The following is a 22,488-nucleotide window of genomic DNA, read 5'->3' on the forward strand; positions in this document are numbered from 1 at the left end:
GATTTGATCTTAGTGTGCAAAGTGAGGATGCTCCACAGGGTTGGAGTATACTGAAGCAGGTGACTGGCAAGAAACTATTTTTCTTCCATTTTTAAACAATCAATTCTAGGTTTTATTAGAGTAATTAATTTACTAACTGAATGCAAATTGTGAGGCCATTCCCCTAATATGAGTATACTCGCACTCTGAAATATTTTCTTTTCAGATTTGATATTTAGTAAGTATTTCTGCCAGAAAAATAAGCATTGCGGATACTGTTATTCCAAGAGGAGCCAGAACAGCATCTTTCTCTAGTTGTTGCTTGGCTCATCTGAGCTTGTGCCCAAGAAGAAAAATTATATCTGGAGTCTTCTCTGTGGCTGGTAAGGATCACATAGTGGTCCTTTGCAGTTGTTTCCATATAAGGTTGATTTTGCTATTCCCTTACTTCCCTCTTCTAAGGAGCAATCCTCTTCTAGAAGATATGTGATTAGTCTTATTTTCTGTAAATGAGCTCTGAAGCTCAGATTGAATCCCCACCCCCATCAGGTGAGGAGGCTCCATGGCATCCTAGAATAGAGTTGGAAAAAAAGAGGAAAAGAGCAGAAGTTCAGGCTGTCTTAAAGCTAGTTTAAATCTACAACCCAGCATTAAAACTTGATTGTACTCTGAAATTGCAGAGAGAATGCCTTGCGTAGAGAACTCTGCAAAAGTTTTTCCCCTTTTAGATTCAGCTAACCGCTGATTACCATTGCTGTCCTGAAGGACTTTCTGAGGACTTTAAAGCTAATGAATATGGTTTTCACATACTGCATTTGAGCTTTCAAGTTAAGGTGAGCTTCTTAGAAAGGAGGACTTGTGCACTTGCAGAGGGCATAGCCTTCACAGTCACAAATCTACATCATCAGCAATTGTGCTATAAGCTAGGACATAGCCTTTGTTAATCTAGGGACTTCTTGGGTTAATGAAAGAAGTCAAAGGCTCTGCAGAAAGAATGATTAAATTGCCATGCTATGCAGTGCATAGCATGTTAATCTTTTCTAGTGCATCTAAAATGACATTCAGATTACTTAAACTGACTGCAACTTAGTGAATCTAGTCCCTGGGGTAGATGACTGAATTCAAATGCCAATGTTTTAATAAACTTAATGGGGAAAAATCTATAAATCAGTTCTGTGTTTATTTTGTTTTTATTTTTCTTACCCTGGAATTGGCTACATTTAGGGACCTTGAAACAAGGCCAATCTGAGTCAGAATGCTTATGCCAGCATTACTGGAAGTGTTTCACCTTGCTCCATGGGGTTGGGATATATGTTACTTGTCATCCCTGCCTACTAATACTTGTGAACTATTTAGAAGAAGGAATTGTCTTGCCACAGAGATACGTTAGCTGATGTTGGTGCATGTTATATCTTTCAGGTTTCTCTGTGACAATCAGAAGGATTTGGATGAGCTGCTGGATTGCCTGCACCCACAAGGAGTGAGAGAGAGCCAGCTAAAGGAGCGTTTGGAGAAAAGGTGAGCCTGCTCTTTCCCTGTGTGCCTTCTCAAAGTCAAAGCATATCCTCATCACAGCAGGCCTTTCTGTTCCTGGGGCAGCATTCTGTGCTTTGCTTTGAGCGTGCCTGTGCTGAAGACGGGAGGATATTGAGGATGAGAAATTGCTGTTTTTCTTGGGCAGTAACTGCTGGTTCTTGATAAGTAATGCTCTAAACTGTGAAGAGGTTCTGTCAGTCTTTAAATTGCTCCGTGCAACTGGAAACAAAGGCAGTGCTGTTTCACTCAGAGCCAGAACTGCCACATGCTTTCAGGCATCTTTCAAAGAACGTTCTGCACTGGTGGAGCATGTAGATCACGATGGATACCATTGTTGCCCCAGTGCTCGCACAGCTCACAGGGCAGTGGCCCGCATATATTCAAAGGTTGTTTTTGATTTTTCAGGTATCAGGACATCACGCATTCTATCCATTTGGCTCGGAAACAGAACTTGGGCCTCAAATCCTGTGATGGCAACCAGGAACTGCTGAACTACCTCCGAAGTGATCTAATTGAGGTTGCAACTCGGCTGCAAAAAGGAGGCCTGGGATATGTTGATGTGACACCAGAATATGAAGCAAGAGTGAGTGAACAGGCAAAGTAGTACTGAGCAGGACAAGCGTGAGCTGATACTTTCTGTGAAAGGTCTTGAGTCTTTTTTTTCTCCTCAGACGAGAGGATCAGGAAAATCAGTTTTCTCATGTGTCCTCTCTTTCTAACCTATTATTTCAAGATTACACAGCTGCTGGCTTGAGGTCCTTTTGGTGTAGGTGGGTCATAATGTTGGAGCTAGGTGTCCTGCACAGCTGTTAAATTGTCCTATTTCCTCATCTGGTGGCAAACTTCTTTACGGAGCATTAGCAGAACTCTTTGTAGCTGATTTTTAGCTTCTGTGTAAAAGCCAGCATGTCTTGTTGAGACAGCAGTTTTCCATTTTGGAGGCTTTTTTTTTTTTTTTTTTTTTTTTTTCCCCAATAAATTCAGACCACTTTAGGCTTGAAGTAATGATTGTGTCCCAGTTCCAGGACCTAAAGGCTGTTCTGTTCTTGGGTATGTCAGCGCAAGGAAGTTACTGTGCAGTAAACTAAAGTATGAATTTTTAGTGCTCTGGCTAGTTCAGCCTAACTCACATGGGCATTACTGGTGCACTGAGTGTCTTTAGGAGGGGATAAATCTGCCTGGTGTGGGTAGAGTACACACTCCCATGACTAGTGCGTTCTCCTCCTACCAAAGGATGACATTGTCTGGCTTGGAATGGTTAAAGCTCTCTTTAAGCTGCATCCTGAGTCACTGCAGAGACTTCCCTGTGTACATGAGACCGTAAGTGTTAAGAGGAGGGGAAGAGTGAAGTCACTAAAGGAGTGGAAGAATGGCTTAGTGCTTGGTCATCGTGGATTTGGGTTTTTTGGGGTTTTGGGTGTGTTGTTTTTTTTTTTTTTTTTTTCCAAGGCATGATGCTTTTTTCTGAACAGCGCTACGCGTGATCATCAGCTATATATGAACTCTAGCAGAAGCAGCAGCACTATGCTGATTCCATAACCAAGTATGGTAGCTAACAATGCTGCATTAAGTATCACATGTATCCATTTGCAGGGCAGACCCACCTAAAACAGCACAGAGAGTAATGTCCAACTATTATGTGATCATATGCTCTTCCTGACAGGTATATTCACTAGAGAGCTTGAAGGATTTTGGAGAGTGTGTGATTGCACTCCAAGCTGGTGTTGTTAAGAAGTTTCTGCAAGGTTTCATGGCCCCCAAGCAGAAGAGAAGGAAACATCAAGGAGAGGACTACATTGCCAAGGCTGAGGAGATAGATGAAGACAAGAAAATGGCAGAAGAAGCTAAGGTATTGTGCACTTCAGGGCTCTGTTTTGGTCTTGTAATACAACTCTCTGAGCAGGGACAATACATTTCATCAGGTACTAAATCCTGAGCAGCTTCTCCCCATTCCAAGTTTGGAGTGCAGTGGGTTTGTTGTTTATGGGCCCAGGTGTTCCCTGTTTATTTTGAAGAGTAAAGGTATTGGCAAAATGAAAATCATACTGAGGAATTACAGTGAATTTTCTCTCTGACCAGGAAATGGGTCAAGTCAAATATTTGACTTCCTTTGTGCAGTTCCTCACACAAGTTGGGTACTTTAATAAAAGCACATTATGGAGCATTTTTACAGAACTTAACAGGAGTTGCATCTGTCAGAGAGGACTGATGGTGGCTTAATGCCTTTGATCCATAAAGAGAAGGAGAGACATGTTGAGGTTTTGGTGACTGCAAGGGAGTTAGGTTCAGGTAAATATCAGCGTTATGCAAGAAGAGACACAAGTCCTCATATGCAGGGAGACACCCGCAGAAGATGCCAAACTGTGGGTTGCACACAGCTTGTCTGGACATCTGGGCAAGCAAGCCGTATGTGCCTGCAGTAGAAAAGTGGTATTGTGGGACTAAACACATAGCCTTCCAAATCAAAGCTCAGAAGGGATGGAGAGGAGCTGCGGAGGTTTGGTAGGGTTCTGCAGGCAGTTGAGCTGTACCAGTTTCATCCTAAGAGGGATACTAGTGCCCAAGGGTAGTTTCTATGCACTAAGTTGAATGAGACATTAGTGCCCCATGACAAGACTTTCCCCACTGCCCCCTTCAAAGTGCTCTGCCCTGATTGATCACTGACTTCAGCAGAAGTAGCAAGATCAGAATTGGATCAACAGAAGCATTTGAAATTCCCAACTTAAAAAAGAAATATTAGATGCTTGACTGGTGCTGGGGTGTGGTTTTTTGGAGGGTTTTTTTTTTTAAAGGTCCTCTCAGTGTATGCTGAACCCTTGTTGTTTGAACATCAAGTCTTTGCTATGCTGTAGCATTGCCATGTTAGCAGGATGTTTGGATAGGCACTAGAAATTTTCACATTCCTCAGTTGTCCTGAAGTATTTAAACTTTTCTAACTTTGAATCTTTCAGTCCTTAGTGCAAAGGGAATGGAAGGCTACCTTTATCCTAAAAGCTATCAGCAGAATACAGAGCTGTAAAAACCAGTTATGCCTGAGACAGAAAGGGCCTGGATCATCACATTTCCTGTATCTACAGCAACACCATGTCATGCCTTTACTCTCATGTGTCTTACAGCTATTACCATAAGGGTTATACCTGTAGAGCATACTTTAAGGGTAACATCAGATTTACTACAATATCTAAATGGATAGTAATATAGCAGGGTCACTTCCCTACTATTGTTAAAGCTGTATCAGATTTCAAACCCAAGCTTTTATTTGCCTGAAAATTGAGCCATTTTGATCATGAATGTTTGGTTAGTTTCTCCACTCTACCTTAGAGCATTGCTCTCTTACTTAATGACATGGTTACGGAGCATTGTTCATTACAGCAAGGCCAGGCTTGTGTAGCGTGCTTCATTCTAGCAATTGCAGAACTTTCAGCTACAGCAGCCTAGTTAGACGAAGTGCTCTGTGTGACTGAAACATCCCAATTTGTACTTTCTCCTTTGTAAACCAGCTGGAACAGTAGGATTTCTGAATATTGCTGGACTTGTAATCATAAATTACTTTGAATTTTTTTCTAGTATTACCCAGTTTGTCTAATGTGACTGCATACTTAGCTATACAGCTCAGCCTTATAGGTGTATGGGTACAGATTTAAGTATTGCCAGTCTGAGCATGTGGTTGTGCAGGTCTCCCTCCGGAGCACTGGCTTTTGTGTTGTGCCGATGTCTCTGGAGCATTTGTGCAGTGCAGTGGTTTCTTTATCTGGCTCAGAGTCTTCTAGACATTTGTGGTGGCACAAGCAATGTTCAACTTTTTTGTTGAGTTTTTGGGTTTGTTTGTTGGTTTGGTGGTTTTTGGTTTTGGGTTTTGTTTGGGAGTTTTTTTGCCTCAGTTTATCTGGAATGAGCTTTTTTTTTTTTTTGCCAAAGTAGAAAACCTTTATAGGTGACCTTGAAAGAGCAGCCCAGATCTTAGATATTATGAAGTCTTTTAGAGACAGAACTGCACTGAGGGTACATGGCAGGTAAAGTACAGCATAGCTGTACTGGAAAAACACACTTACTGTACTTACAGACTATACGAGCGAAATTGCAGTCCTGCGGTATGGTTATGTCTCATTTTCCCTGTGAGAAACAAGTTATGGCTTAATAGGCACCCGTTTGCTGACATAATTGTCTATACTAAGGGTTCCTGCTGGCTCAGCTACATAGCTAGAGAGCACACTGCTGAGTGGCAAAAGATTGCAATGTAGACCCGGCTTATGGCTGTTTCTGAAAATCGGTGTTGTGCCTCTGTGTTTATGCTAGTGTTCCCATTTCCAGTGGCAGTAGCACACTGGACTATCCCAGAATAGGACAGGGAATATGTGACCTCTTCGCAGCGTGACGTTGCAGCACAGCTGCCTGAGCACAGCGAAGAGCATGGGTAGGTTATCCACCCCAGCTACTTGCTGTCAGCGGTGTTTGCAAGGGAAAAGTCTAGGGGGGTCAGTCTTCCCCTGCAGACAATCCCTCAAAGACCAGCTTCACAGCCAAGCAATTACCATTTCAGCTGTTCAGAGGGATTTCTGTCATCTTAGGATACCAGGTGAGAGCCTTTCTAGCTGGAGGTTTGTCCACCTTTACCAAAGCAGGCGTCTTCTGTCACTCTGAAGTTGAAATGTGACTGAGGACTTCTCCTTTAGTATTTTTGTGGGGGTTTTTTGTTTTCCGTGCTAGATTGCTCCTCTCCAGTCAGGAGGGTATTTAAGTAACTTCTTTCAGTCTCCTGTTTTGCCTAGTTGGCAGTCTGAACTCCCTTGATAATGGTACTGCTAAAATGCCATAGTCTCATGATGCTTGGGAAGCAAGGCTAAAAATCTGTTAAATTCCACAGGCTTGGGGAGAAAGATCTAAGGAAAACGCCAACAGCTTTTGCAGATTTATCTTGGCCCAGCAGTTACCCAGTATGTTAACAGCAAACCCATGGAACAGTTACTTGGAAAATCAATTACACAGTATGTGAAGCACCTCAACAATGTTCTGCAAAGAAATAGCACAGCACTGTGTAATCTGCCACAGTAGGCTGTGCAGGTTTCCGTTTGTCTTGAATGTCTCGGGCTCCAGGTTCCACACTAGCAATGGCAGCAAGGATGTTGGCATTTTAGAACAGTTTGTGTGTTTTTTCCAAGCATCTAGTATATGCTGTGCTTCCTCAAATTCAGTCGGAGGAGAATGTGCAACTCTGCAGAAATCCTGGGTTTTGTTTGGCTCCCAAATTGCTGTCAGCTGCAGAGTTTAGATTTTCCCATCTGACACTTCACTGTTTGTTTTTTCATTCTCCTGGGGTAGAAGAACATTAACTTGAGTCCTATTATGTCCCTGTCATGTCTAGGCCATCACCTCATTGTTGTAAAGCAAAGGATTAATGTTGGAGTTGAACATGCGGTGGCTCTGGATTACTTCTCTGTCCTGGTGCATTTCCGATTTACCACAACGTTTTCTAAACCTCTAGAGCTGAGTTTGAGATTTCGCATGTGGCTTGCTATGTGCAGACTCCAGCAGTTGCCTTGGTGCAAATCTCAGGTTTAATGCTTTCATCCTCACTTGCAGCTAATTCTGGGATTTCACATGCGCTGAGGTCATCCTGTCTCAGGAAGGCGGCTGGTTTCATATTTGGGGCTCCAAATGCTTTGCCTGTCAAATCTGACTGTAGCTGATGTCACGGTCCCCTTTGCCAGCCGAGCAGCTCGGAGGACGAGGAGGACCAAGCGCGTGGTGGGTCTTGCTGCTGGTCTCGAGTGCCTCTGCAGAACCCACTGGAGGGCAGCACAGGCTGCTCCAATCCACCACGCTCAAGTGGCGTTGCCAGCTGTCTCCTAACTTTCATCCCGCATTTTACAGTGCTAGATTTCTGCCTTTTATTTTCTTAGCCTGATGATTATTTGGGTTAGACTTTCAGAGCAAGAATGTAGTGGAGTTCACATAGGTTGTTTCAGCCTGGCTGTGAAATGCAAAAGGGCTCTACTGTTACGAACAAACTGTCTGATCCAGCGAGGCTGGTTATGGATAAACCACAAATAGGACTGCTGAGGCTATATAGAAGGAAGAAATACAGAGTTGAGCTTTGGTTATTAAGGGCCCCAGCTAAAGGATATAAAAACATCTTCAGACTGTAGCGAGCTGTGTCTGTGTGCTTCGTTGTAAGTTGTTAGGTCTGTCTGCAGGTTGCTTCAGCCATGGAGAAGTGGAAGACAGCAATCCGTGAGGCCCAGACCTTCTCCCGTATGCACGTGCTGCTCGGGATGCTGGATGCCTGTATCAAGTGGGATATGTCGGCAGAGAATGCCAGATGCAAAGTGTGTCGCAAGAAAGGTATGCATTCCTGTCCCATGCCTGCGTAACAGTCGGACGCTGTCACCTCTCCATGCCCTGCTTAGGCAACATGCCCTTGTAGTCTGTCACTCTGTCTTTGGCTGTATTTTGAGTTTTGAACGTCAGGATTTACAGTCAGAAGCATTGATCTCACAGAAGCATTTGACCCTGACTCCAATAAACCATTCTTACGAAACCAGTACACAGTCTTGCAGAACATTGCAGAGCTGCTATCCCCTGGATATTTAGGGTACTTGGACACAAGTCATTTACAAATCCTTCTGGGAACACTTGTGCCACTGTCCGTTCCCTGGTTTCATTTTTGAGTTGGAATGGTCTTTGAGTCTCTGAGCCTTGTCAGTTAATCCCATCTTTTACAGAAGGAACGAGCAAGGAGAGGTTGGGAAGGTTAATTGTCCTTTGTAGCCGAATGGGAGAGAGTGAGGTGGGATAATGCTACTTTGAGGCTAGAGTGGGAGCAGAACTGCGTGATGAGCTGGAAGCCTTACCAGCTGGTAAGGCTGGGGAAGAAACCAAATGGCTTACAAGGGGTTACCTTCTCTGTATGCACTATAGGATGAAGGGCTTTAGAGTCTTGCAGGTAGAGGGGGAAGCAGAAGGGGTGTCACCAGTGACGGAGCGCTAGTATTTGTTCTGCCATAACCTCTCCTTTTGGATGGAAGCCTGGAGGAAAGAGCTTGGTAGTACATTCTGCCTCATCGTGTGCTTTTTGTCTCACTTTCTATTTGCTGAAACACTAGTGGGAAATGAGGGCAGACAGACCTCTGGGGGAATGCTGGGCCACTTTTGTTTACCAAAAGGCTATGCCATCCACCTTTTCAAAGAAATAAGGGCTGAATTGGTGCAACATCCTCCTTCACTGTGGAGCCTCAGGGATATTCCAAACCAATGCAAAAACTGTCTTATCTGCTGTTCAGAAGGGGATTCTAGGCAGATGTGAGAGGGGCTCACCTGAGACTAACAGATTATAGTTTCACAGAATTTAAGAACTGCGATCTTAGAAAAAGAGAGATGCTGGCAAGCTCTCTGCACTTTCTTTTTTGCCTCTTCAGTAAATGAAATAGCTGGCTCGGGACTGTCTCCCCATTTCCCTGCATCAGTGAGAAGCACAGAGAGACTAGTTCTGCTGCATGCTGATTTTCTTTGTAGGCTTGCTGCCTTAAGTAGAAAGAAGATGCTGTGCAGGTTGACCAGATTGAGGCTAGAATAAGAATAGCTGCATTTATAGCTTATTGCTAGGCTCTTGGGCATCTCTGCAGGAAATTTTTCTTTCCCTGTGTTTGGCTTGAGATTTAGCCTGGGTGGAACCTATGTGGCAGACTTCTACGTTTTGCCTCAAGTGAAATCTTTGCAGGGCAAGGGACTTTGCATTGTTTTGTTTGTTTGTTTTTAAATGCTGCTGATTTCCACTGCAGTGGTGGAACCAAGAAGGGAGGGGTCCCTGCCATCAGAGGGTACTTTGCATCTCTCTCTTGCTTTGTCCTGACCTCCAGCGCAGCAGCAGCTTCTGCTTCTCAGCTTGAGCAAGGCTGCGGCACTTGTTACAAGTAAATTGCACTCTCCTAGGTGAGGATGACAAGCTGATCCTGTGTGACGAGTGTAACAAAGCCTTCCACCTGTTTTGTCTGAGACCGGCACTCTATGAGATACCAGATGGTGAATGGCAGTGCCCAGCGTGTCAGCCTTCTACTGCCAGGCGCAGCTCACGAGGCAGGTGAGTGACCCTCCTTTCCTTTGCGTTGCCACTGATGCACAGTTCTAGCCATGCTTTCACAAGACGACCAAACCAGCCTGAATCAGAGCCCCTTTAAAAGGTTTGAAATAGCCTAGTTAACTCAATGGCACTGGGACAATAGAAAAGCAATTTTTTCGGGCTGTAACTTTAGCACACCTTTGTTGTACTGACCCATGACAACTTCAGGAGTTTTAATGAATAACTTATGTTTGGCAGTGAAAACATGCACAAAACTTCAACCAAAATCAGATGCGCTAAGGGCTGTTGTTTTCTTTGACTGAGCAGCTAGTTGGGCTGCTTTTTCATGGGAGTGTAGTTGGTAGCACTGCAGCTCTGTAGTCCACCGGGCTAAGTTACTGTTGTGTCCTTGTCAAGTTAGAGCAGACATTACTTCAGGCTGCAGCTCAGCCCCTACTGTGCTACTAAAAATCAGGCTACGAAATGCCACTCTGATGGTTTTCTGGACCTGATAAACCTTAACAAGGCAGGAGTCCTTATAGGGCTACAGAGGGAGCATGATTTGAGGAGGAATCAAAGTTGTTCTATGCAGCAGAAATTAGTAGTTGCCTCCTGACAGCAAGGGGTTGAATTGTTTTTTGAATTGCAAGCTGGAAGTTAAATGTATGCGAGACCTATTTTTCTGTTTGCAATGTATGTCCTCTGCTGATTGTGACTCTGTGCTGCATCTACCCACTTGTCAGCAAGGTGAGGCTATCAAATGGCATCTGAAGCCTAAGCAGTCAACAGATCCTCCCTTCCAGAGCGGCAGCACAATAAGAGGTGTACTAGCTTGTAATGTGCAGGTGGTGTATGGCCTTAAAAGTATTACTGGCTCCCTGGGCACCATTTAAGAGTTCATCAGGCTTGTACAAAAATGACGGGGCTTCAGTGCAGCTGTTCTAGCCTGAGATCATAGTTACTTTGATGTGGCAGAGTCACCTGCAAGCTGCTTGGCTCCTGGACGAGAGCCATCAGGTGGGGTAGCACCTGTCTTGTTATCTGCTTTCTGCTCTTGTCTTCCTAGCCGAGGCAGGAAAACAATGTCAGCCTGGGAGTACTTTTGCCCCCCCTGTTCTGTGGGAGCTTATTCTTATTCCTTTTATTGCTCGAGATCCTCTTTCTCCAGAGGATTGAGACTCCTGCAACAGCTTTGCCTTTGTCCCCTTTTGCCTATGCATGCTGTTTTGTTTTCCTGGTTTTGTAATGGTTTGAATGCTTTAACAGACACATGCGAGAAGTCGGAGCCATCCGGGGCAGGGAGTCTCTGTGGCTTCTGACATCAGCACATGCGAAGCCTGATGCTCTGCTCACTAATAAATACAAGCTTAGCCGTGAATAATACTAAACAAGGTCTGTTTCCTATAGTGCACATGCAAGTGGCATGACAGTGGAAGGAGATAATGGGAAAATATTCCAGCAGAAACAAAAAAGCTCCCCTTTTGAAGCTCCTTAGGCCAGGCCTGCAGACCTGGGTAAAACAGCAGCACATCCTCTTGAGGAGGAGTAATTGCACAGCAATCACAATCTTAAAATCCGTAATCACGTGATCAAGGTGCCTAGAACAGAAAAAAATATACAGATTCAGCTGTTGGGGATTTTCAGCCCAGATGTTCAGACGATAGCCTGGGAAGTGCCCTTTTCACTGTAGCTACAACCTGATACTCTCTGAAATACAGTAGACTGCTTCAGTCTGAGACTGGGTGTTTATTTACATTGAGGTGGTCAGCAAGCCTCTGCCTGTGAACAAACAGTACAGAGGGCCCAGAGCCTCTGATGCCCAGGCTCTGGTACGACAAATGTGTTTATCTGCCTTACTCTAGGAACTATGCAGAGGATTCTGCTGAAGATGAAGGTGAAGAAGGTGAGGAAGCTTCTGATGAACCAGATGCTGAGGAGGAAGAGGAGGAGGAAGAAGATTATGAAGTTGCTGGACTGAAATGTAAGGCTTTGACCATGCAGGAAAGTAACAGAAAACAATAAGACTCTGCCTTCAGTGTCCAAAGTATTGATCCTATTTGGGACTTGTGCTTTTCCTTACACAGAACAGGTTCTTACTTGGAGACAGTGGGAGATGTCACAGGGGAAGGCTGTGGTTGTGCTGTATGTTACCTGGGGAGCTGGAGTGAACTCTTGTCCCTTTGTGATAGGGTCAGCACTAGCGAAGTTTGAAACTGCAGTGAGCTCTCGCTCGCTGCCCAGTCACTCCCCTGGGGACACTGCTGAGACCATTAAGAGTGCTGCGAGGTGGTCAGCAGAGGCTGCAGCAGAGCAGAGTGAGGCAACAGCGTTATCAGTTACTGGTATTGGCAGTCTCTGCACCTACAGGGTTTGTTGGTAAACTGGATGCTGTTAATAGATGCTTATGGAGCTTTACGCACAATCCCCTCTCCTTGCTTTTTCCCTTCCCACCAGCTCATAACCTCTTAAGTGCAGGACTTCTAGTGATTTGGCAAGGAGGCATTTTCAAATAGTAGGACTAGTACTTCCTCTGCCCGTTCGTGTGGGAAGGCACAGTATTTGAGGCGTAGTGTGGCCTGGACCGCCAGCATCCTTTGGTTTGCATACAGAGACCACTCGGGATGCATAACTGGCTCATTCCTGGGCAACTGAGTGGAATAAAAGAGCATTTTCTAGACTCCTCAATGACTGCTTCTTCACTTTTTAGTATGTGTATCCACTTTGTTTTTAGGGGAATTTGACTCAGTCTCATTTGGGCAACTTGATGTACTGAAAAGCTCAGTCTTGGAATGGCACGCTGCCAGGATTTGCTTTCTGTCAAAATGCCCTTGACTGACATAAAATTAACTTCAGATTATCTTAACCAGGGCAGATGGTGGAATCTGGAGACTGGGACCCAAAGGATTATCCTGTGTTCTTTCAAGGGTTTCCATCCAGGTCTATCAGTCTTGATTCCCTTGCTTTATTCTGGTTTCAGCACTGATACCCTGGCTATGTACACTGCTTGTTGTTCTGCGGTGTATCCATGTCCACACTTGGAGTGTGTTCAGCCTGCGTTGCATGGCCAAGTCAGGAGCTGAGCCAAGGTTTCCAAACAATAGCAAAAGAGGGTTACAGTCACTAAAAATAAAGTGCTAAATGCAACCCCTGGTTTTAAAGAGCATTAACATGGAAAGGTCACTGTGGAAAACTTTTGTTTGAATAGAGAAGTCCCATTAATCCTCATGGCGTTTATCCTGAGGGATATAACCTAGAATGTTGGATTGTCAGACATTTAACACGTGCCACACGCTTGACACACAAGCAGAGCGACAGCAGGCAGACATCCCACTGCCCCGACACACGCTCCTCATGTGGGGGGCCCAGCAAGATGATTTATTGGACAGGGCTGGATTAGAGGCCACAGATGAAGTGCAACAGCGTGCTGGATACAGCTTGCTCAAGCACTTTGACCAGGTGGAAGGAGCTTGGCTGGGGAAGACGACCAACGCATTCTCCTGATACAGAGGGGTCATGGGAGAAACTTAAGACAAGGGAGTGCGTCAGCACGCTTGCATTTCCATCAGTGTGAAGCTCTGACAGGCAGACTAACAAACAGGCAAGTGCCGTTCTGTGGGATATAATGCAGCAGCCCCAGTCTTGGGGAATAAAATCTCATTGTTTCCCACTTGCAGCACATGGAGCAGCTCCCGGCTGCAGTAACTCGACACTCCCCCTGCACACAGTTCACTTTTCAGGGGGGCTTAGCAACTGGCTTATCCCACTGTGTGGGCCACTTGTAAACGCTTGGAAAAGCACCCATCCCCAAAACGGTGAGGAGCAGGGGGGCAGCAGGAAACTGGGGAAGCTACAAGTTTCTGCTCCCGGTGCTTTCAGAAGGGAAGCTGCAGTTATATTTGAGACAACTGTCTGTCCTTGCATTACTTCCCCTGCCCTCCCTCAAATTGCAGTGCATCAGGGTCTCAGCACTTGGTTCTGCAGACAGTGGGGCTTGCCCTGGGCAAGCCTTACCTGCGGCAGAGGAGCTGGAAGCTCCCAGGTCTCCCTCGGAGCTCCAGGGTCTGCCAGTGCTGTTGGCTGGCGTGTGTGACCACCCTTTAGCAGAAGGCTGTTGCCAGACAGCAGTGGCCTCTTTTAGGACAGGAGGCGATTACCCGCATATCTCATCTGGAGAGGGTATCAAGAGCACAGCTGACACGAGCATGTGCCAAGTGAGGACGGGCTGACAAGAAGCTGGGTCCTTGCAGTCATCTGTGGGTTCACTAGCTCCTCTGCGTTGTGAGCGAGGCTCTGCCTGGTGTGTATGGCTGGGCAAAGGGCTTGTGATCTCTGCTTCCAGGTTAACCCATTCCTCTAAGCCCACGGCTTATATGTTTCAGTGAGACCCAGAAAGGCAGCCCGGGGCAAGCAGAGCGCAGCCATGTACTCCTCGAGGCAGGGAAGGCACCAAAGGAAGAAGCAGTCGCTGCACCCTGCCAGGGGACCCCAGCAGCGGGCTGCACCTGTCAACGGCGCAGACATTGATGAGCTGGTAAGAGCCAAATTGCTCCCCGGAGGCTGCTCACATCATGAGTTATAAATGAAACAGGTGTCACGCTTCCTCCCCTCCCCTTCCCAAAGAAATACCCTGAATCATATTGTGAAACCTGGGCTGGGCTGGGGGCGGGTTAACAAAGGAGGCATATCCTTAAGGGCCCGGTACAAACGCAGCACAGATATGCCAGGCATCTTTCCCCAGCCGCTTTCACACATTGTCCCCCTTGAGTAGCAGGCAGCCTGCAGCTTGTTAAAGGGTTTTAAATAGTATCCATATGTCTCTGCAGAGAGATGGGGGGACTGAGGGGGTCCTGGATGGTCAGAGAATGCCAGCAATGTTGCATCCTTGCTCCCCAGCCTTGGCCATTTTCTGACAGTTGTTGTCCGTATGGTCACTCCCCAACCTCCAGGACATAATTTGGCTGGTTTAGGTTTCACTTGACATTTAAAGAATAAAACCGTATGCTCCTGAACAGAGCAATCTTGTGCGTGCATGCTAGGCGGGGTGGAGCTGCAGCGTGCTGTGCTGTTTGTCCTGGGGAGGGACACACCACAGGGGATACGTGAGGATACTCTAGCCACATGGGCCACATCACAAGCCTCCGCTAGATCTGCCATCTGTCCGCTGACCAGCATGAGTAGTGCTGGTGTATCCTGTCACTCTTCTCGAGCGGTCTTGATCGTGGTCTTTGGGCTCACTGCTTCTTATGCTGGGTGTGGGTGGGCTGGCTAGTGGATCTGCAGCGTCCTTTTAGCTGGTCTGTGTTACAGATTGGAGAGCAACCAAATCAGCAAGCCCAGCATGGGCTGCCACAGCCAGCTTAGAGGGTTATTCAAGTAGGGAAAATCTTACTGGAACAGCTGGGTCGGGGTCTCTGACAAAACACTGACTTGGGGAAGAGGACTCTGCTAGGGCTCTTTCACTTACCGTTTGTCCTGGGAAGAGACCGAAGCTAGCTCAGCAATAGTGCCTTGTGTTGTGGAGCCTCCCCACCATCTGATGTACCCTAAGCAGCGATGCCTCGCGAGCTGTGCGCTCAGAGCCGAGGGGATGTCCCTGTGCTGGTGGCTGACCTGCGGATCCCCGGGCAAATGGCTGACCTTGTGTTCAGCCTGTGTACGGGACAGCAGTGCTCGAGGCATCAGCTGCTCTTTGGTATTTAAAATGGCATGGTCGGCTCTGCAATGTCAGTACAGCAGCACAAGTGCTTTTTCCCTCTGCTCTCGCGTGCTGTCTGGCAGGGGCTCGGAGAAGGCAGGGAGAGGGAATTTACACTCTCCATTTGCTGTCATTTGTTCTTCGGCTGCTTGTTTTGACCATGTTGTCTTTGAACCTATCTTGAAAAAGCTTGCTGCCCCCAGAGAAAAGACAGGCTGCTTGTGAGCTATTCCCACCAGAGCTTCTGGATGGGGCTCCTGTTCTGTAACTCAGGCTGCCACTGCATGTCTTGGCTGTTACCATCAAAGGTCCTGCAGCAGAGCAGTTTGCCTCTTGATTATTGTGGAAGATGGCTGCATTTGAAAGACTTGAACTTTGTTTCTGCAGCAGTACTATGTATCCCCAGCCATTGAGATGCTAGCTTGTAAGCGAGAGGATTGAGAAGAAAAGCTCTGCTAAGAACCAGCTGCCTTGGCCTCAAAACTGTTTGCTGAACACTAAAGCCATAGTGGTTCCCTCCTTTTAACAGCATCCTTTGTGTGGGCAGGTCCTTCAAACAAAGAAGACGGCACGTCGCCAAAACCTTGAGTTGCAGAAGTGTGAGGAAATCCTCAGCAAGCTGATCAAGTACCGCTTTAGCTGGCCCTTCAGGTGAGGGCAGGCGGCCGCCTCCTCCGTGGGCGCAGGACTGTCCGCAGGCAGTGTGTAGGTGTGGGTTGGCCGTGTTGCAGTCCTGCTGGATCCGCTTGCTGGCTGCGAGACTGGGGTTTCAAAAGCAAGTTATGGATGGGAAGAAAGCTGCTCCAGAAGAAGCCACCACGCTCTCTCAGTCCTCTGCTGAAGACGTGGGGGCCTTCTGAGGTGGTGTAACAGCGGGTGGTAGGCTGTGGGCTGAGGAGGGGAGGCTGGGGTGGGTGCTTTCTGCAGCCCCGAGGATTTGCAGGGCACTCTGTTGGCGGTGTGACTGAGAGAAGGTAGCCATACCTGCCACGTGCCAGTCCCCGTGCCTGGACCAGCTGTCTGGGCAGAAGGACAAGCTGCTGTCCTTCCCATCATCGTGCCGTGGGGCTGACGTGTTCGTAGCGCTGTCGAGGTGCTGCTTGGGCTTGTTACGGCACTGCGGGGGTGCAGGTGGGGGCTGCCGCTCAAGCGAAGGGGGTGGGGGTGATTCTCACTCCTCTACAGCTCTGCACTGCGTGCGGCCGGGGCCGTCATTTTCCTCCTATCTTTGTGGCTCTTCGTTCGGCAGGGAGCCAGTGACCACGGAGGAAGCCGAAGATTACTTTGAGGTCATCAGCAACCCAATGGACTTCCAGACTATGCAGAGCAAGTGCTCTTGCGGCAATTACCGCTCGGTGCAGGAGTTCCTCTCCGACATCAAGCAGGTGTTCTCCAATGCCGAGCGCTACAACCAGAACGGGAGTCACGTACTGTCCTGCCTGGAGAAGACGGAACAGTGTTTGATTGACATGGTGCACAAACACCTGCCGGGCCACACGTATGCACGCAGGAAACGCAAGAAGCTCTCTGCCAGGTGCCAGGGACTGGAGGAGCAGGAAGGGGACAGTGAGTCAGAGCCCCTTGAACATTCCCGGGGGCGGAAAAGGAAGAAATGAGGGATGGGGAGACCAGGGGGAGAGCCAGAGCTGGAGCAGGCCTTCTGGTGCCGCCGGGCAGCAGGATGGGTTGTCTGGAGGGAGCTGGGAAGCAGCAGGCACTTCTCTATTAATCCAGCCTTCCCTTTGGCCCGTCCGAGTTGTAATTTTTCTGCAATTTCCTCAAGTATTTGGTCATCCATTGAGTGAGCAGAGATGACTTACTGCTTCCTGCAAAATCCACAAAGCTCTTCACGAGTCTGTCCTGCTAGGAGGGGAAGGTGGGAGGGCAAGGGGAAGGCCTGGCCAAAGCCTGGCTGGGCAGGGGAGCACGAAGCCTACTCCAGCTCGGGCACTGTCGGCTTCCTTGGGATGAGCCGCTTCCTCCCCTCCGCGAGCAGCCAGCGCCGGAGCGCGGTGGGACCTCTGCCGTCTGCTGCCTGTGACGTGAAACCAGCCTTGAGCTGGCGCAGGGAGGGATCATATTGCTTCACGGGTGGACTGGGTGCGATCAGGCCAATGGGCTGCTAGTTCTTGTATGTATATATTTATATGGTGTTAATTTTGAGCCCCCAATGAAGGGCTGCATAGGGCGAGCAAGCACTTACATTTATGGAGATACGGCTTTTCACCAGCATCCTAACACAATTGGCTTCGAGGTGCTCTTGCTTTTCCCCTCTCTCTCTTCTCGGGGAGCGATCTCCGGAGGTTGCGCTCCGAAGAGGGTTCTTCTGAGTTCAGCTCTTCACACGTACACGGCAAAGAGGACGCAGTTGGCTTCCCTGCTCCCCTTGAACAGCACACAATCACGTAGCCCTTTGGATGAACCGAGTGCCAGAAGCATACTGGAGAGCGTGGTTTTCTGCACGCCCTGTAGGGAGCTCCAGGGCAAGGGGAGCAGCAGAAACATGTTCTGTGTAACTTTTTAAATTAATTTTCTAGTTAAAAGTGGCTTGTTTCTAGCTGTGATCTTGTACAAAGAACACCTGTAAGATACCGTTGTCTTGCTTTGGCACATGTACAGTTTATATGAAATCGTGTTTGCTTTATATTTTCCCCCTCTTTAAAACTCATTTTCCTACCAGTAGCTGGAGTTACAGCGGGGGCCTTGTTGGCAGGGGGTCTCCCAGTCCCTCTCTAGCCACGCTCTCACCACGTTTTATAGTAATACCTTCCCTAGCTCACCTCCCTCGCACTCCCCCAGCGCAGCCAGGACTGTCCTGCACTGGCTAACCGGCCCGATCCTGCTGGTAGGCTGCTCTGCCGTGGCCCCAGCTGTGGGTCCTGCCGCCCGAGATACTGACTTTTCTCTAAGAAAAAGGTGTGGTTTTTCATCACCTCTCCCTCTCCATCATGACAGGTTTTGATCATACAATCAGGGCTTGAACTTTTTATTATAGAAGTCTTCAATTTGGAACAAACCAGCCACAGGGCTGCTCTATACTGGTTTCGTAACAGAAAAGCAGCAGCAGCTGTTGCAGCTCCTGCGATTTGAGAAGAAAAGAATCATCAATTAAAAATCGCGGCCTAGTTTTGTGAACTTTTTGGGTTTGTTGTTTTTTTTTTTTTTTAACAGGTATTCGTTTCACTTCTGGACTGTCGATGGCTGCAGAGACTAGGCAGGTTTCCAGCCACTTCCCTCGTCCCCTCTCCCCAGCCTCAGCTCCCTGCCCCACAGAATAGCACTGACGTTTGTATTTCGCACGTCCCCTTCAGAGGCTTTGTTTTGTCCTGTTCATAGAGAACATTTTCTGCAGGTCCTACACGGTGCAACCTTTGGAACTGTACGTTTTTTAAAAATAAATGTCATTTGGGGGGAGGGGGTTTCTGCTAAGGGCTGTACTTGTAATAAATTGGAAACTTAAAAATAAACATTATGTACTTGTGTTTGTAAAACCGGCTTGCAGCGAGTCCTTTGCGGGCGCCCTGTGTTTGTGTGGGACAGTCTGGGATGTCTCACCTCTGCCTTCGCCAGAGCCCCCATCAGACATGGTATCGCTGCCTTCCGGAGGGAGAACGGAGCTGCAGAGCAAGGGATCAAGGGAACAGCAAGTCTGGGTCAGGTTGGCTTACAACTCTGAAGAACCGGCTTCCAGGCCTCCTGCTCAGGTTTGGTTATCCCAGCCCCCGGGCTGTGCCTCGGTTCCCAGTGTCACAGCCGGGTTGGGCTGTGCCCTCTGCGGCAGGGCTGCCGTCGCACGCCACCCTTCTTCCTAAGCTGTGCTGGGCAGAAGGTAACGTGCTGGCGTGGACGTGTGCGCTCTGAGCTGGCCCTGTTCATCGTCCTCCCCAGAGACGAGGGATGGGGCTGTGCTCTTCCTGCCCCTGGACACGGGGAGGTCACCGGGATGCGGGAGCAGTCCTGGGGCTGGCCACCCGCTTCGCTCCCTTGTCTCCTGCGGGCTGCCAGTGTGACACTTCTCCTCCTGCCACAGCACGCAGCGTGGCACTGGGTAGCTCTCCTGAAGGGAATGCAAGGGGGTGATGGGGGAGCTGCAACGTCTCTGCTCTTTCACCCCGGCCTTGCCTGGCTGGATGGCCACCAAAACTGCTTCCCTTGTTTTGTTCATGCGTGTTTTGCAACCCCAGCCTTGGCTGCAGCTCGGAGCTCAGAGAGAACTGTTCCCGCTGTGTCTGCGAAAGCGTGACTCCCAACCCACCATCCTGGTCTCTAGCAGCCTAGCAGGGACACGCTGGGCTCTCTGACACAGTGAGCTTCAAAGGCAGCACGGGCTGGGGAGGTGATGAACCACTGCTGATGTACAACCCGTCATCTGTGAAACAAACGTGGTGGCCAAAGTTTTGCCTGCATTTCTGCCAGTGCTGCACTGCCAGGAGGGTGGTGGTTTCCTGGGTGTCTTCATCGTCCTCCTTGCTCAGGAGCCGAGCTGGGAGTGCTCCAGCCAGGTCCAGCTCTGCTGGGCAGAGGAAATCCCCTGATGGGTTTGAGGGATCGAAGGCTCTCGGCGATGGACAGATGCTGCTTTCCCCGGAGAAACCTCATCCCCTCTCCACAAGAGGTGGTTTGGCTTGCTGGGCATGCAGCAGGACCTGGGTGAATCAGAGTGTGACTCCAGCTGGGACGTTTCCAGGCCTCAGCGTGGAGACCTCACACCAGCATCTGCTCCGAGACCTTTTCCGAGACTTGCTTTTTATAGCAGCCCCTGCATGGCGTTAGTGTCCTGTGCAGGGGCTATAAATAGCTGTCCCCACGCCTGGCAGGCGAGCGCGCGGGGCTGGTGGGCAGCCGTGGCCCTGCTGCCCGCTGGCACCGCAGGCTTGGGGACGGTCACCAGCCCGGCTGCACCCGCCATCTCCCTGGGGCTGGCCTGTGACAAACCCCGGTGGGGCACCCATGTCTTCTGGAGTTCCACACGGCCTCAGGAGAAGGCCATGGGGGCGCAGCGGGTGAGGAGCCCTGAGCTTGGTCCCCCCCTTGGCTTCCTCTCGGCTTAATTATTAATGTTAACCAATTAGTCTGGGTAACTTGGGATTTTTAGCACGTTCCCAGAGTGACTTCCCTTCTGCTACTCCAAACCTGGAGGGAGCGTCCTGCCTTGCGAGGGGGATAATGTCCACAGCTCAGCGAGCGCTGGGGGGCACCAGGCTCGACTTCTCCATGCTTAGCTGGACACCTTGGGGTGTCTCACCCGGTGAGAGCAGCCATCTCAGCCTCTGCAGCCATCCCTGCTGCTGGCATTGGAGATGGGCAGCCATGGCAGTAGTGCCCAAGCTGGGGGGGGCTGCCCTGCAGGGACGGGGCAGCGCTGAGCCCTGGGGCTGCTGCAGCTGCCCCAACCCTGCCGGAGCTGGGTGCTCAGCTGCCTTTGGGGCTGCTCCAAGTAGGATGGAGAGGGGATGGAGGGATGACCTTAGGGTGGGGGGATATGAAGGAAGGCTGAGCCTCCCCAGCGCAGGGTTCAAAGCGGCTGTGACAAGGGGACAGCCGGTGTCCCCGGCACAGAGCCCTTCCAGGGAGCAGCTCCACTTTGAGGCAGGCTCCATGGAAAACCTCTGTCTCCCCAGCGGGGCCAGCTATGCCCGGCGCCTCGGGGCTGGCTGCCTCCGGCGGAGCCGGCCGGGCTGCCGGGGCTGATAGCGTGTGGTGGTCGGGCGCCGGCAGCCCCACCGCTGCCCGATAGCTGGGGCTTGGCAGGACCGGTTATCTGGGTAGTGCATTACTTGGCAAGTGCTGGGGTGCTCAAGGGCAGCCAGGCGCTGCGAGCCAGGACACGCGCACGCCCCAGCACCATCGCCCTGCCGCGTGTCTGGGCATGCTAGCCAAAGGTGCACCGAGCTGGCTCAGGGCTCAGCGCTGCAGAGCTGCCTGCCTGCAGCCCGGGGTGGGGGGGTCCGGCGCACAGGCTGTACCCCTGGCACCCCTGCACCCCTCCGCGGGCAGCCCCCACCCTGCGCTGTGCCCGGCTCCCCGGGCTGGACTTTGGAGCCTATCCCGCAGCCAATATTGACTGTCCTGCCCCAGGTCACGGCCCTTTTATCTGCCCAAACAAACCCTCCCATGGCAGCCGGGGGAGCCCATGAGGCTGTGACTCCCCCAGCGGTGGGGGCCAGGCGGGGTCCCTGCCCTGGCACCACCACCACCACCAGCCTGGGGAAGGGGCTGGGTGCCCACCCACCCAGCCGGGGGCACGCCTGCCTCCCAGCACCCCAAATCAGGCGCGAGCCCCCTCTGCGTCCCCCGCCCCACCGGCACCACACAGGCAGCGGGGGCTCCTTCGCACCTCGGCTGCCGCGCCGGCTCCTGGGGGAGGCGAAGGCTTTTCTCACATCAGTCGCTCGACTTCTCCCGCCGTCCCAGCACCCCCAGGGGTGGCGGGGGGGGGGAGCGGATGAAAGGCGCTTCGCCGCATCAATCACAGCAGCACAAAGCCCCGGCGCAGCGCGGTGGCGGGCGAGGGGCTGCAGAACCCAGCCCCTGCTGCCACCTCCGGCTCGTCTTGCACCTCTCCTTCGGCTGCAGCCCTGACACGGGGCTCTGAGCTACAAGGGCTTCACTGGGGCGGGGGCCAAGGGCTGCTGGTGCGGGCAGGCAGCGGGTGCTCATTTGGGTGCTGAAAGGAGGGTCCTTCGCTGGCTTGTTGCTCCCTGGGCAAGAGGGATGGGGGACCCAGAGACCCTCATTGGGGCCCAGCACTGCCCCAGCCTGCACGCTGGCTAATTAACGGGCAATTAGATGATGGACAAGTCTGAGCATCACCAGGGCTGCCTGTGTCCCTGCTACAGCCCCCTGCCTGCCACAGGTCCCATGCTGCCTGTGTCCCTGCCCACCATGGGGCCGGGGCAGAGCCCATCTCTCCCCGCCGGCACTGCAAACCCACTGCACATCCCTGGGAGCAGCCGAGCAAACCAGCCTCACGAACCCTCTGCAGAGGTGAGCTGCCCCCCCTCCCAAGGTGTCTTGGGGCAGGGTGGGCAGTGGCCCCCACTGCCGAGCCCCCGGCACCCGCCATCGCTGCCTGCCTCACACCCTGGCCAGCCCACAGCGAGGACGGCCCCGGCTCCCCCCCGCCAGCCCCGGCGACACCAGCTGAGGCTTGAATTTCCCTCCGGACAATGGGGAAGGCAAGCTGGGATTGTAACCGGAGCGGGGGATAAATAAAGCTGCC

General features: G+C 50.4%; 1 protein-coding gene across 1 annotated transcript in view; it reads left to right on the plus strand.

Moving 5' to 3' along the window:
* The window catches only part of BAZ1B (bromodomain adjacent to zinc finger domain 1B), a 51,053-nt gene extending 32,326 nt beyond the window's left edge, over positions 1-18,727 (plus strand). The window contains 9 exon segments of the mRNA XM_050908734.1: positions 1,399-1,497; positions 1,921-2,098; positions 3,179-3,364; positions 7,710-7,857; positions 9,445-9,592; positions 11,434-11,552; positions 13,951-14,102; positions 15,814-15,917; positions 16,516-18,727. Coding sequence (XP_050764691.1) covers positions 1,399-1,497; positions 1,921-2,098; positions 3,179-3,364; positions 7,710-7,857; positions 9,445-9,592; positions 11,434-11,552; positions 13,951-14,102; positions 15,814-15,917; positions 16,516-16,882 — 1,501 coding nt within the window. The 3' untranslated portion in view covers positions 16,883-18,727.
* Positions 18,728-22,488: the final 3,761 nt, after the last annotated feature.

This window comes from Gymnogyps californianus, chromosome 20, assembly GCF_018139145.2.
Source record: "Gymnogyps californianus isolate 813 chromosome 20, ASM1813914v2, whole genome shotgun sequence".
NCBI classification, from domain to species: domain Eukaryota; kingdom Metazoa; phylum Chordata; class Aves; order Accipitriformes; family Cathartidae; genus Gymnogyps; species Gymnogyps californianus.